The sequence below is a fragment of the Grammomys surdaster genome, unplaced genomic scaffold (genome assembly GCF_004785775.1).
Source record: "Grammomys surdaster isolate TR1022 unplaced genomic scaffold, NIH_TR_1.0 66, whole genome shotgun sequence".
Taxonomy (NCBI): Eukaryota; Metazoa; Chordata; class Mammalia; order Rodentia; family Muridae; genus Grammomys; species Grammomys surdaster.
Genome location: NW_021604568.1, coordinates 9,797,100 through 9,812,688, shown reverse-complemented (window position 1 = coordinate 9,812,688; position 15,589 = coordinate 9,797,100). Strand labels below are relative to the sequence as shown.

The following is a 15,589-nucleotide window of genomic DNA, read 5'->3' as shown; positions in this document are numbered from 1 at the left end:
GCAACCGTGAGAGGAATTAGCTTTGCAAAACTGAATTTAGACTCACTCTTGTCTGAAAAGCAATGATCATGAATTCTCAAGAGACTTGATTAATGTCTCAACTGACCATGGATTTCAAAACTTAGAGTTTGCAATACGAAAGAAACTGTGATATTCACTTCTCTTAGTAGATTGGCTATAGAAAACCTGGGATGATAATTCTATAGTAGTTGATCCAGAAGCCAGTAAAAATTTCATAATCAAAGTAAACAATTGCTACACATTTCAGTCTTCTCACTTAACACTGAAAAAAGACAAGAAAAATCAATTATAGCCAGTAGCCACATGTTCACTTTGTACAATGCAAGGACACCTAGATTAGAAGCTTACTTTGTAGCTTGCTTTTATTCAATCTTTATATTTTCAAAATACTGTTTCCCTCACATAAAGGTGATCTAAAAGGTTATCTGTAGACTTCATCCACATTCATAGCTAGTGACTAAATTCTACTTAACTGAATAAATCTGCACTAGAGCAGGAGTCACAAAATAAGAGCAGTTGTAATTACTTGGTCCTATGGTCCACTTTCTGTAGGACCTGATGAGAAGATAAAGAATATGTAATCCACGGGACCAAATATATTAACAAAAGAATCTAGAAGTTTGTGTTGGACCACCTAGGAGACAATCTTTGTGGTTATGTCTTCAGTCATTTTCTAAAGAATTCTGTGGCTTTGAATCGAATACTCTGGTACCTGGCTTTATCAATTGCTAGTGACATGATTTTCTTATTTTGTGTTGTAAAAACAACTAAAAAATCTTTGAGCCTCAATTTATCCATCTGCAAAATGGAGTCAGTGTGAACATTGTCTTCATAAATGGGCTGGACCGTTGGAAGACGTGACCCGTGTGATGTGGCTAGTAGCATTCCATCTTCACAGCAGACAGTTTAGTCCAAGCTGTTGTTAATACTGTTGTTGTGTTTACAATCATGATCATGACTATCTACCACTGTAAACCTTGTAGAGTGTTTGGACACTTCAGTCACCGTTCCGAATGGCAGCTGGTCAAAGTGGATTACAAGTCCATTTTTGATAGACGCTGTGCTGAAGAAGACTATAGACCCTGGCAGTTACATAGTCAGGTAAGAGTTAGAGAAATGACACTAAACCCTGGGTTTAGGGGTGTTATGGAAAAGTGGCTACTTAAAGATTTAAGAACTGGAGTTCTCACCTGGGCTACACAGAGAAATCCTATTTCGAAAAACCAAAAAAAAAAAAAACCCAAAAGAACTGGAATTCTCAAGTTCACAATGTCGATTTTATTATTCTTCCACGTTTTATATCTCACAGCATAAGCAAACACAACACTTATATTCTGTTGTGAAGTTACTTCCATTTCTTTCTGTTTTGTTGATGCAAGGATATAACAAGATAAAAATTCAAATGTGCTTCAGTTAGATTTATACCTCAAAATGAAACAGGAGCTCAGCACTGAGAGACAAACATAATGTGCCTGAGTGTGGCATAGGGCGCATGATAGAGGCTGAGTGAGGGACGGTTCTTCAGTTTCAACGAGCAATGCAAACAGAGATAAGGCGTAAAATAGTCAATTGGTGCTGGGTGAGCGATGCCAGAAAAGTCCTTCCACGTTTCCTTGATTCCCTAGGAGTGTACAGCAGCTCATGCCTCCTCTGAGATACTCATGGTATAAGAATGTGAAATCGCTGATAAAACCATCCTACCTTATCACTCTGGTATTCTTCACGTATCAAAAATCCTTGGATGAGAGCTTCTCTTTTTGATTTTCCATAGCAGAAGTCAATCTTCAGTCTATTCACAGGATATGGTATATGTACCCTCTAAGAAGTCATGACTATATTGAGACAGTGAAACATCTTACACTCCATACTCTGACTTGGTAGTGTATTTATACATGATGTGAAGTGAAGCCAGTTAAAGCAAGCCTCTTCAGTAAAGATGGGGATAATATATTTTAAAAAATTCTGCTCTAGTTTTTCACAATCACAAAGCTGCTATGTTTGAGAGTGGGTGCAACATCAGCAAGGAGCAGCCACTCGATTCAGAGGCTCAACAATGGGAAGCTCTCTCACATCACTGTCGTGTTTCTCTCTGCGATGCCTGTGTGTCATGACACTCAAAACTTCTATTTATTTCTTAGAAAAAGACTGAACTTAGCTTACATTCCTACGTGTCCTTCATCGCACTATCCCTTACACATCGACAAAGAAAGATATGCTTAATATATAAAAAGTTAAAGCTAATATTAGAAAAACATACATTGTTTATTGGGGTTGTCTCTGTGTTGATATTTCATATTAGACATCAAAAGGGAAATGCTAATAGCATGAATTGAGTTCTCAAGCATCATATATATTAAAGTTTGTGAATATCTCCCCAAACTCCATTGCAGTAGGAGAAGAATAATCTATGTGCTTGGTTTTGCATATTTGCCTCCTCCCAGGGGGAAGCATGCATCATGGGAGCCAAGAGGATATATAAGAAGCGAAAATCTGAGCGGAAGTGTATGCAAGGAAAGTATGCAGGAGCAATGGAGTCTGAGCCTTGTGTGTGTACAGAGGCAGACTTTGACTGGTGAGCTTCCATAGTTATTCAACAGAACTGTTCGGTAATGTGACATCTATGAAGCCCTCAATAAAAGCTTCTGTTTGAGAAAGTGGTAACAAACATAGTGATAAGTAGCGGACCTTATAATTTTTTATAAAATTCTCTCTTGGCAACATCATGGTTTTTTATCAACAATTTGAATGTGTCTTTCAAAAGAAAACAGTGTTTTCTTGTTTATATTTTAAAGGGCGACAAGATGGTTGACAATTATCTTCGTAGGGATTATGGATTTTTAGAAAAATGGAGAAGCCAGATCTGTCTCAGGCTTCTTTAGATAGCAACATGGAAAACACTAATTAGAGCTCTCAGAAAGCAAATATGTTTATGTGTCCCATATAATCTTTCTAGTATTGAGCATCCTTGACAGGCATGATAACCTCAAAAGGCATAAATCCTTTGCCTGTGAAAACTTCCAGTCTGTGATGGTCGGCTAACTGTTTATGAGAGCCCTGACTGACTTTTAAAAACACATTGCAAGAGTGGACTCAATTTGACCCTTTGAACTGAGTGATAAGTGAGCTAGTTTAGCCTCGAGAGGCAGAAGAGGCAAGGGGAGGGTTCAACTAAACTCAGTAAGCAGTAGAGTTCTTCCAGAAATGTACTAAGGAGAAATCTATATTGAGATGCCAGTGATGTTCTTCCCTTCTTCTCTTGTTCTTGGGTAGTGTTTAATGTACAGGTGGAACTGAAAAAATATTTAAGAAGACTATAAATTAGTCCATTAGTCTTTTGTTCTTTCCCTCTTTTTTTTATCTATTCCAGAGTAGGAAGCAATTAATACATATTTATGTAAATGTTAATAACTTGAAACTTAAACTATATATATTATTCATTCTTACTACTTTGATTTTTTGCTGTGTGACTATAACAGGTCACATGTATAGTGTCATCAAAACATGAGTGACCTATGTGAGACACAGTCTACACATGAATTTCAGACCATAGCATAGTTCCTCTTCTCTAATGGCAGACCATTAGAGCTGTTCTCTGAATTAGTGGTGGTAAGAAAGCCTGCCAGTTGTCAAACAAGTAGCCCAACATTACTTTCTCTTGTTGGTGAGCAAGAAAGACCAAGAGCCAGCATTTTAGCTCTTTGTGCTTATAGAGTGTATCAGAATTTCAGTAATAACAGAACTTAAGGGAGTTCCACAGGAACTTCCCCAATCTGCCCTTCTCTCAATGGTATGTAACTGAAACAACAAAACTACTTTATCTCTACCCTGCACTTGGGACTGAAACCCAGGAAGACATTCATAAGAAAACTTACCTTGAGACTTTTTTTGTTGGATATTTTATTTACATTTCAGATGTTCGGATGTGATCCCCTTTCCCTATTTCTCTCGCACCCAGGAACCCCCTATTCCATTCCCCCTCCTCCTGCTTCTATGAGGATGTGTTCCCGCTCACCCTCTCATTCCCACCTCCCCACCCATGAATTCCCCCCACACTGGGGCATCCAGCCTTCACAGGACCAAAGACCTCCTCTGCCACCTATGCCTGACAGTGCCATCCTCCCCTACATCTACAGCTGGAGCCATGGATCTTTCCCTATGTGCTCCCAGGCTGATGGTTTACTCCCCCGAAGCTCCCTATCCTATCCTCTTCCCTTTGCTTCTATGAGGGTATTCCCTCAACCACCCACCCACTCCTGCCTCCCTGCCCTAACATTCCCCTGCCCTGGGGCATTGAGCCTTCACAGGACCAAGGACCTCTCCTCTCACTGATGCCCTAAAAGGCCATCCTCTGCTACATATGAGCTGGAGCCATGAGTCCCTCCATGTGTTCTCTTTGGTTTGTGGTTTCGTCTACCTTGAGATTTTAAGTCATCCATCACACCCCTCTTTCTGAAGCCTAATCTTGATCATTTACTATACTGAATGAGAATTTACAAAGGAAGTTGGCATGTTACATTACTGGAAGAGCTACGGCACTATGAAGTTGCCATTCTTCATACAGAACAAAAATATCCTCTAGAAGGAATTGTAAGAGAAAATGTAGGGTGAGATACCCCAAAATTCTGCCTTTTTCATGAAAACATTTTTCTCTTTGAATACGTAAGACAATATTTTGGTTTTGTTAAAAAGGAATATAAGATAAGGAAATAAACTAGGCTTCTGTCCCTGTTCTTCCCCATGTCTGTCTTGTTTAGATCCTTGAATTCCACTGGTAACTGGAGTCTGTTACCAGTCCCACAGGCTGAACAGAGTAGAAAATGAGTCTTAAGTTGTGCTACTATTCGGTTTCTTGCTTAAATGGTGATGAAAATATTTTGGAAGGCTCACAATGTGCTTGTTGGGCTTCCTTTAGAGGATGGATTTTCTATAGTCTTACCTGACAGGAGTTTAATGAAAGATCCTCATTGGATGTTTCTTGTTAGCAAAGCTCCCTGGATATTTCCCAAGCGACACCGTGTCATTCTCCAGCTTTTGTAGGGTATTTTCTTGAAGTGAACACTGTCTAATTCTGGAAGTGGCTATTCTGTAGTCTTTCTACTCATGCTGGGTTGAACCAGGCCCTAATCCAGAGAGTATGTACAGAACTTGCAGTTCCAGCTGTCTGATGACAGGCCTCTGAGACTGAGTCCCTTTCTCCTTCCATGTCCACGATGTGCCAGCATCTCACCTCTATTACAAAGATGGGCCAATTTATACTAATGCTTGCCCATTGCTGCCTGTGATTTGTCTGTGCATGTGGAGGTACAATTTGTTTTCCCTTTCTGTGCCCAGTTTTACCTCCCAGGAGCCAAGAATATCAGAGGTCATTGGAAGCAAGAATGAATAGAGGCTGAGAGAAAAAAATGAGCATTTTCAATTCAGAGGCAAGATTTAAGGCAGTTGTTACGAACAGGCAGTGCAAACCTCTGGGACAAAACTTTTCCTTGGGGAAGTGCTTGAGATACTCCTGAAGGGCATTTTCTTTTTGGCTGTAACTCCGAACCATATGGCTTGTACACAGAGAAGCCTAGCTCCGCTCTACTTGATACAGCCAGATGTTTTGGAAGAGCATCTGAAAGACATCACTGGTAATGAGGACCATACCACATATGGCTGTTTTCACTAAGACTCAAGCGCCCAACACAGCCACATTACTAATTACTCTTGCTCGTTACACGAGACCAAAGCCACTCCCCTATCTTGAAGGCATTTAAATGGGAATGTTGGTTCTATAAGATATTTTCATGGGTAATAGATAATATAGAGAAAAACTTTAATTTTTAGAAGATGTTGTTTTAGGAAATGCTTATTTTATTGACTGATTAGAAGTTGGTTGTTAATTACTATGAAGTAGTTCTGAATAAGTTTGACCCCTGGTAAATGTTTCATCTTGGGTATTTCCCTAATAGTGACTATGGCTATGAGAGACATAGTAACGGACAATGCCTACCAGCGTTTTGGTTCAACCCATCCTCACTGTCAAAAGACTGCAGCTTGGGACAGAGCTATCTCAACAGCACTGGGTGAGTTTCTGTGGTAGTAGGCTTCAGGGGCTAATCTTTGATGATGATGAGCAAATGTCTCACTGACATGGTTCCTTTTGATTATACACTCGACTTTTTTTCTTATAACACAATAAAATTTTTGATAGAATGTTGTTTCTTGTCACTATATTGTTGCCATTAAGCATTTAGAATGTGTGTTATGTGTGTGTGTGTGTGTGTGTGTGTGTGTTTGTATGTGTGTGAGAAAGACAGAAAAAAGTATGTGTGTATGTCCAGGTTCCAGGGGTACAGTCCTTTGGAGGCCAGGGTTGAATTCAGATGCCTTTCTCAATTGTTTCTCAATGGAATATTCTGAGACATGATTTCCCCCTGAATATAGAACACATCATTTCATTGATATTGGTTGGCCAATGAGCTTTAGGGATTTATCTGCCTCAAGGATTTATACTGCCACTCTGCCTAGCTTTTCACATATGCCCCGAGAATCTGAAGTCTGGTACTTCCTCATGGTTGCATAGTATGCTATCTCTCAAGCACATTCATTTAAGCTTTCCGGCTCACATGGTTAATTTCAGAAGAAATATACAGGTATGTTTTATATATTTAAAAGTCCAATTTAGTTCATCACTCCAGTACTGGACCCATTTTGCACACAACTCTGATCTCTGTGTTGTGTAGGCTTCCAAACATTTCTTTGCCTTTTTCCAACAATTAACTGCTCCAAGAAAAATCCGTAAAATCAGTTTGGAATAATATTGTTATATGATTTGCTATTAGCTATGTCCTTCTTTAATTTGCCCTTTTCACTTAAAAGCATATCTTATGCATCTTTATAGGTCCGACTAGATCAGGCTGTTTTCATCCCTTTTATGTTCTGTTCTTTTAAATAATATAAGATGATTTAATTATCCTTTTTCATGGATATTTGGGTAACTCTGTTTTTTTTTATTCATGCCGCTATAAACAAAGCTACAATTAACATTCTCTACCACAACCCTTGTTGTTAAATCACTCCTAGATAATTAGGGTTTCCTTTGTTAATTGCAAGTGTTTCTTTTAGATTATAGAGGAAATTACATTCAGCCAACTGGTCTCTTCTTAGGCTCATGTATCAAGCATTGCCAATTTTTTCTCTCACAAAGATGAAAACAGCAGTTTCTGCTCACATACTGCTGGGAAGTCGTGCAAACTAAAGAGTCATCTTAAGTAACTCCCATCCTCTTGAAAACCCAGTGGATTCTGCAGAGAGAAACTGAAATGGAAAGGAAGTTGAGAAAGATCAATTCATACCCAATGAACCAAAAGACTGATCCTGTTAGCAAGAGCCACAAGTGTCTGGAGGACAAAGCCACACTGTTGTTTCGAAGCCTTTAGAATTAAGTAACCAAGTTGGGACTCAATCCAATGCTACCTTTAACCCTTGTCTATGCATTGCCAAGGTGGAGCTTGTATCAGCAGGGTGAAATGCAAAAGGCTCAGGACCATAAAATTAGCCTGCTTGCTTGCTTCTTGCTTCCTAGACATCCCACTATCTCAAGTTTCGTCAAGTTCCAGATTATGGTTGCAAACAAACAGGCAGAAGGTGAACCAAGTGAGGTCTTCTATCTAAAGGTGAATCACAGTGAAGGTTAATGAACTAACCACTGAGCCCCGCACCTCAGAGAGTACATCCAGAAGCATGCGGCAAACTCTGGGTTCCTTAATTTATTTATTTGTAAATGCTTCGCGATATAAACAGTCAGCTTTTGGACTCAGCATATTTGTCTTGGTATATAGCAGTGTTTCTAGGTTCACCCATTTCACCAGAATGAAAATTTTCAGCATAGGTTATTACTATGCCCAATTAAAATGTTATTTTGAGGAGATACTAACATTTTTTTTTATCAGCTTGACTGTGCAGAGGTGAAGGGCCTCACAATTTCTTCTGTAGCTGATGGCCAGGATTTAGAAAAGACAGTTGTAATAAGAAGTAAATGACTGAAAACAGCACCTAGATGTCCTCCATCTTTTCTTGGTTCACTGATGTCAGGATTTCTGACATTCACACATGGAGGAACCTGTCAGCATCTTTCTGCTCTGTATCCTTCCCTTTTTGATCTCACAACTCTTACATATTATCACAGCCAGAATCCAAGCAAAGAGGAAGAACCAGTGTTTCTCCAAGAGGAACTGAGAGTGGAATGTAGTTGAAGAACTTTTTTTTCTTTTTCTTTTTCTTTTTTTATTGGATATTTTATTTACATTTCAGATGTGATCCCCTTTTCCCATTCCTCCCACCCCAAGTAACCCCCATCCCATCCGCCTCCTCCTGCTTCTATGAGGATGTGCCCCACCCTCCCACTCCCACCTCCCTACCTACGAATTCTCCCACACTGGGGCATCCAGCCTTCACTGGACCAAGGACTTCCTCTCCCACCTATGCCCTACAATGCCATCTACCCCTACATATACAGCTGGAGCCATGGGTCCCTCCCTATGTGCTCCCAGGCTGGTGGTTTAGACCCTGGGAGCTCTGGTCTGTTGTTATTGTTGCTTTCCCCATGGGGCTGCAAACCCTTTCAGCTCCTTCAGTCTTCTTTCTCACTCCTCCATTGGGAAACCCATGATCAGTTCAATGGTTACCTGTGAGCATCCTCCTCTGTATACTTCAGGCTCTGGGATACCTAAGGAGACAGCTATATCAGGTTCTGGTTAGCATGCACTTCCTGGCATCCACACCAGCGTCTGTCTTTGGTGACTGCACAAGAGATGGATATCCAGGTGGATCAGTCTCCGGATGGCCCCTCCTTCAGTTTCTGTCCCACAATTTGTCTCCATATTTGCCCCCATGAGTATTTTATTATTCCTTCTAAGAAGGACCAAAGCACTCACACTTTGGTCTTTCTTGTTCATAAGCTTCGCGTGGTCTGTGAGTTGTATCTCGGATATTGTGAGCTTTTGGGCTAAGAACTTTCACTTAGTTCAAAAGTGATGTGTCCTGCTATTTCCTGTCAGTTTTGATCATGTGGTTTGTTTCTTTGTGCCTCAGCTTCTTACCTATGGAAATTTCCCATTTGCATTTAGCTTGTGATTAAATGTGGTACTATATTGAGAACATGTAGTCTAAATCCAAGAGATAGTCATTACTTTGTAAGGTACAAGATCACACTCTAGAGTAGGGGATTAAAAGAGGAAAAAAAAAACTATTTTTTTTTATTGTGAATGTTTAGCCTAGGCATACATGACCTTTAAGGGCCACTTGCTGTCTCGGTATCAGTGACATATTTAATCTACTTCCCAGTTTCTCATCTATAAATTATACCACTCACTGTAAAGCAGAAGCTGTGTCTATTCCTCTACCCGGTCTATGCCAGACAACTAGCTTGGCTGGTTATCGAACAAGTTCCTTTGCCTCAAATAAAAAGAAAGTCACATCCATTTCTGTTTTTATTATATGAAGATAAGAAGGTAGCCCTAAAGTCTCCCCTGCTTGTCCCCTTCACTTTTTTTTTCTATCCAGCAATGGCTTTATATATCTCAAGTTGTGACTACACAAGCTTATTTGGTTATTCTTATATGTTGAGTTTTAACAGCTTGGAACCAGGGAGCCAACTGTGAATTTAGTTGCTAAATTAACCAGGACATTGCTTATTTTATATTACAGTGGAAACATGAGGTCAGTTAGTTCTATGAAAACAAGGCAGCTTTCTTAAGGGACAGACTTCTTCTTGTAATTAAGTTGAACGAATTTCTAGCCGTGTTCAAAAGAATGTGTGTTGAAGTCTCTGTACATGGGAGTTTCTTTACAGGAGCCAGTAATCCCTCATGGAATAGTATTCAAGCACTGTTGTTCATGGTTAGTTGCTTAATCTTTAATAGAGCTATTTTTTCAAGATGCTCACTTAAAATAACATAAGTATTTATATAAAAATATTTAGTGGGTCTATCAATAAGATATCACATATACATTAAGTAAAGGAATATCTTCCATGTTATTACCATATACAGAGATATTTTAAAAACATGGTGTTTAAAAATATAATCCTCTCTCCACTAGCCACAGACACAGACCTTGAGAAATCTACTGTTCCCATGTAATGTCTATTCCCAGGCTCACTTTAGGGGAATATGAGTTCTTCTCACCTGACTATTCCAGATGACCTGTGGGGATCCTGATGTTCCGTCTGATCTATACTCTGAGATTTGTCAGTGTGCATCAAGGAGAATAATTAGCCTTAAAATTGCTGCATGCGTTGAAAGTCCACAGAAAGGAAATCACCTGCATTATTTACAGACGGATCACTGCAGGAGCCCATGTAGCTGTTTTAGAGCCAGGACTCCTGTAGTTTCTCAGTGGATACAAAATCATTGTTACCTGCCTGCCGGGAAGTGGTCTCTTGGATAAGGTGTTCCATCTTTTCGTGGATGGCATAGCAGTTGGGAAATGGATAGGATGCACGTGACTGTTATGGAGACCCACCCCTTCACACTTTTGCTCCCATTCACATCAATCATGCTGGGATTAGAGATTCCCCAGACAGGTGCTGTGGCACTCTGGCATTGCTAGTTCTTCGTTGTGTGACCCTGGACAATTTTATAATCTATCTCTCCTCTCCATGGTATCTAAAGCAAAGTTACTGTAGTAGCTGTTTAAGGCTGCTCTCATCACTGGCATGTCATTAACTGGCTGAGGTAATTCAGAAGTAAAATTTCTTGATCTGTTGATGCTCCAGGGGAAGGAAAACATGAGATTTAGTTGTACAAATTGACTCCGATGGTGGATTGGGTGAGCCCCACTCAAGACTGTTTCCAGTAAGCCATTTAGTTAAGTGTGACCATATGTATTATTTCATCAAATCTGTCTTCGAAATGAAGCTGTGTGCATTCACTATTCAAATTGAGTTGTGCTTTTGTCTGGTTTAATACAAAGTAAAATTAGCTCAGTCCACCTAGATGCCTATGGCACATCTCAAGCCCTCAATTACTGTCTGAATACTTACGTGAGGGAAAACCCCTGAGAGTCGTTGCATTGAAAAAACAAAGAAACAAACACCAACCTAAGAAACCTGGTTAGTCATCCAGGGAAGCTCATTTTTTCTGAATAGAGATGCTGCAGCTGCTCTGCATGATCACTGTTACCTGTGAGCAGATGTCCACTATTGATAAAGTCTTGCCATATTACTTCCTATTAAAGCACAAATGGCCTCTTTTTTTTTTTTTTTTTTGGTTGTGTATGCTACTGACAATAGCTGCCAAGAAAGTCTACCTTCCTGAGACCAAGTAGATACCGCACTAACAGAGATAGAGAGTCTAGGCACACACCTGACTCTCTCCCAGCAGTATCTCTGCATGTGGGAGTTAAATGAATAATTTCAGCCATGGGTTGACTAAGCAATGCTACTGGAGCTACAGCTCTCTAATGCAAATGCTCTGTAATTATGGAGATCCTTCCATCGACAGACATGAGCATGGATACATTGCCATTTTCCTACTCCATACCTACCCTCCTAAGGTCTGGGATACTTCAAGCCTTCTTCATACACGTTTTTCAGCTCTAGCATCCATTTGCTTTTCTGTCCCTAATACTGTCTCTTTTCCATGCTGCAATGAGTCTAAAGTCACCCCAACAAAACAGTGTTTCCCTTGCCAGCAAAGGCACAAAGTACAATGCAAAATTGGAAGTGTTTAATTTTCTCCTTGTGTGTGGAATTGTAGTGCATCATAGTTCAGTGACAGCATAGCCCACCTGGGAGACAAGAGGACCTAGAGCTATAGTTCTACCTTGGTCCTTACATGGGAGAAATACTGTGAAAGAAAAGAAGTTCACAGGAACCCATGACATGAAAGTTTAAAGGATGAGTTGCATTATGACAGGAGGAGAGAGCATCCTGCTCTGAGTGAACAGTACAGAGAAAGGAGCCATGCAGCCCTCCCACTGCCATGAATGAGAAGCAATCTGCACAGCAGAAAGAGCTGGGGCTAGAAAACCAAGGCGAGGTTGGATAATGGACCTTTACTCTAAACCTCAACTTGATTGATTGATTGATTGATTGATTGATTTGAAATATCTTGAATAGAAGTGTTTAATGGTTTATGAAATTATAGACACGATTGGATTTGATCTTAAGATGGACTTAACAATAAGGGCTTCCATTTAAAAAAATAATATTTAATATATAAAATTTTAATTTTTATATTTTAAGTACTAAAACAGTATTGCTACAGCCCTCACTCACTCTCTCTTTCTCTCTCTCTCTCTTACTCTGTGTGTGTGTGTGTATGTGTGTGTGTGTGTGTGTGTTAATGTGTGTCACTTGTATATCAAGGTTCAAGTGCATCTACTCATGCAAATACACTTGGAGGCCAGAGCAACGCATCAACATCCCCCTTCTACTGCTGTCTTCCCTATTGCGTTGGCACAGGGTCTGCACTGAACTGGAATCACACCATTACAGCTAGTCTAGCTGTAAGGAGTTCCCAGATCCAGCAGTCTGGGAGCCCCAGTCAGTGGGGTAGCAGATTGAGTAGGAAGACCTCCTTGCCTGTCTTTTACGTGGGTGCTTAAGATTCTGATTCAGGTCTTCACACTTGTAGCAAATACTCTTACCCACTGAGCAATCTTCCCTGACTCTGTGCTAAGACTTTTAAAAGTATGACTTCTTATTTATTTAATCCTTGCAGAACTTTACCAAAATATTCTGTAATTGTCTCTATATCAGAAGCAAAGATGCTAACTATTTAGAGAGGACAATTAAAACTTTCACATTTATGTCTTTGAGAGCTTTAATTTAAACTCAACCATTTAGGTTTAAAACACTAGTTTTAAGCCATGACCCAGTAAAAATCACCAGAGAAATTTTGAAATGAAAACAAACAGATCTCTCAAGTTCTCAGACTAGAACTTCCTAGGGCCAGGTTATGTACCTTCACAAATTATAAAAATTTCCCCAAATACTTTGAAGATACACGAAAATGGGATCAGGGCATCATGAGTACTATAGGGAAAACTGTTCTCATGGATGTTTAAGTTGAATTCACAACTGATGAAAATATAGATAGAAACAAGCTAAGGACTCATCAATAGATGAATTAGTTAACAAAATGTGGGCTACGTAGAAACTACCAATTCTCTCAAGAGAGGGAAACTCTATCATTTTGAAAAAGGCTGGAGCTAGAGTCTGTTATGCCACATGCAGTTATTCCGGCACCAAAACACACACACTATATGATCTCCTTCACATGTGGCCTTATAAACACTTGATTTCATAACAACTGAGAACAAAACGTATTTACCAGGGGATGGGAGAACAGGAGATAGATGGCTAGCTAAGAAACAAATGTCAATCAAATGACCCAAGTTTTGATTAGTCTAGAAAAAATAGTTATTGTGATCCACGATATTGCATGCGGACCATAGTTAGCAATTACACACACACTATATAAAATATACTTGAAGTAAGTTTTTATTTATTAATTTTATTCTTTGACAATTTTGTACACACATATATTTTACATACTCTCTCCTTTTGCCCTCTCTCCCCTATACTATACCTACCAACCCTCCCACACCACCTCTAAAAGTCCCCTCTCCAGTGAATGAGCTTTGTTTTTTTATTTGCGACCCATTTCGTTTAACTAGCGTCTTCTGTGTGACTGACCACGGAGTTGGACCTGTACCTGTCCTTTAGAGACTATTGGACCATCAGTAGGAAAGCAAAGGTGCTCTCTCTCTCTGTCCCCAAATCTATCAGGGGCAGTTAGTTCATCAGTGAGGGCTAGGGTCCTCACTGTCCCTCTTCTAGGCATACCTGAGTGTTGCAGGGCCCAAGTCTGTGCAGGCCTCTGCACTAGCATCAGTTAGCGATGCAGTGGATGGATTTTGATGCTGACAGCATTTTCCAGTCCTCCCCATCTTCTAGCCTTTACGTTGCTTCCCTCTTTCACAGTGTTCTTTGAGCCTTACAGGGAGGTTCCAAAGGTTTGTTTAGGACCAAGCACACAGCTGCCATTTCTTCATAACACCTGATACAGCTAGGACTACATCTCCTCAGTCACTACAATTCAATGGGTATAAAGACTACCCTGAATCAAGGCGAAAGTAACATTTTTTTAATGGATGTAAACATTGACAAGAAGAACCTCAGTTTTAATATTCTTACCACAAAAGATTAAACATGCTGATGAAATACTGGACACAGAAATTACCTTGATTATCTTTCTACCATATCTACACAGATCAAAGCATAAGATTAGTTCCATAAGTATTCACTTTTCTATCAGTTAAAAGTAAATTTTAAAAATGAAGACATTGAGATCTGCCAATATTAAGCAGTAAAGTCATCATACTACAGAGTGAATGGCCATAAACGTTGTGTCCCAATAATAGCAACCCAAGCTCTCAGAGGACAAATATTAAATCGAAAAATTACAGAATAAGGTGGCTTTTAACATTTCTTTCTAGTTTTAGTTTCACAAAGAAAACATATGAGCTTCATTTTTTTAAGATTGGTAGGCAGCAAAGAAAACAAAATCAAAAAAAGTATCTGTAAAAAGGAGAAGGTTGGGGAGGCCTCAAAATGCGACAGAAGAGAATGCTGAACCCAGGCTGTTGGAGTAATAAGGCCCTGTCTACTGACAAGCCACAGGCAATATCAAAGGCACATTTACAGAATGGTTCCTTTGCAGTAATTGTGAAAAGACTCCCTTGTCATTACAAAGCACTTTTCTTTCTGGCAGATTGAAGAATGCTTTACCAACCAAATGCATCCCTGTAATATCCAGACCTCAGGTCCAACATAATCATAAGTTGCCTTGTTATTATGGAGGTAGCAGCCCCATTTAATAACATATTAAATGCATTATTCATTTATGTAACTCAGACCCAGGGACAGCTGCAGAGATGAAAATAGAAACGTTGTGTGATGCAAAAAGCAGGTGTGTGCTTACTTGAGTAAATTAACTCTGTATTTCTGCACAATTTTCTTCTAAATTTCAGGGACAGGTCTGGTAGGGCTAATGCAATGCCATTTTCATCCAAGAAATAAAATGGTTTCAGAATGGATTTTAATGAGTGCTTTTTAAAAAAAATCACCAACAGGCTTCCCTGTGGCAGATTCCCAGGGGGATGGATTCATGCTTTGGATTTAAGCAGAGTCCTGTAGCTACAGGATTAGGGAAAGCCTGAAGTGATGATTGGCTAGAGCTGCAGCAAACAAAAGGAGGGCTCTGTCTGACGATGCCAGTGGTGATGGAGTGCCTAGGCTTCTGTAGCAGGCTTGCCAAGGCCAGGTGTGCTTAGATACTAAGCGATTAAAAAGCCTGACCACCTCCCATGTACACCAAGCTTTGCTGCTGAAACACGCAGGCAGCTTTGATGCAATTAAACTCACCAGGATGCATAATTATCACAGAAGGCTTTGCCCATCAATTTCTTCCTATCTTTGTTGATAAGAGAATGGTACCGTTTTTCCAATGGCTGCACTCAAGTTTGTTTGCTTCTCTCTCTCTCTCTCTCTCTCTCTCTCTCTCTCTCTCTCTCTCTCTCT

At 39.9% G+C, this 15,589-nt stretch overlaps 1 protein-coding gene across 4 annotated transcripts in view; it reads left to right on the top strand.

Annotated features, from left to right (window-relative positions):
• Sorcs1 (sortilin related VPS10 domain containing receptor 1) overlaps positions 1-15,589 on the top strand; it is a 508,764-nt gene that overhangs the window by 424,993 nt on the left and 68,182 nt on the right. For all 4 annotated transcript variants that reach the window (XM_028773166.1, XM_028773182.1, XM_028773180.1 and 1 more), the window contains exons 15-17: positions 1,005-1,122; positions 2,463-2,593; positions 5,970-6,083. In XM_028773166.1, coding sequence (XP_028628999.1) covers positions 1,005-1,122; positions 2,463-2,593; positions 5,970-6,083 — 363 coding nt within the window. The remainder of the gene's footprint in view (positions 1-1,004; positions 1,123-2,462; positions 2,594-5,969; positions 6,084-15,589) is intronic.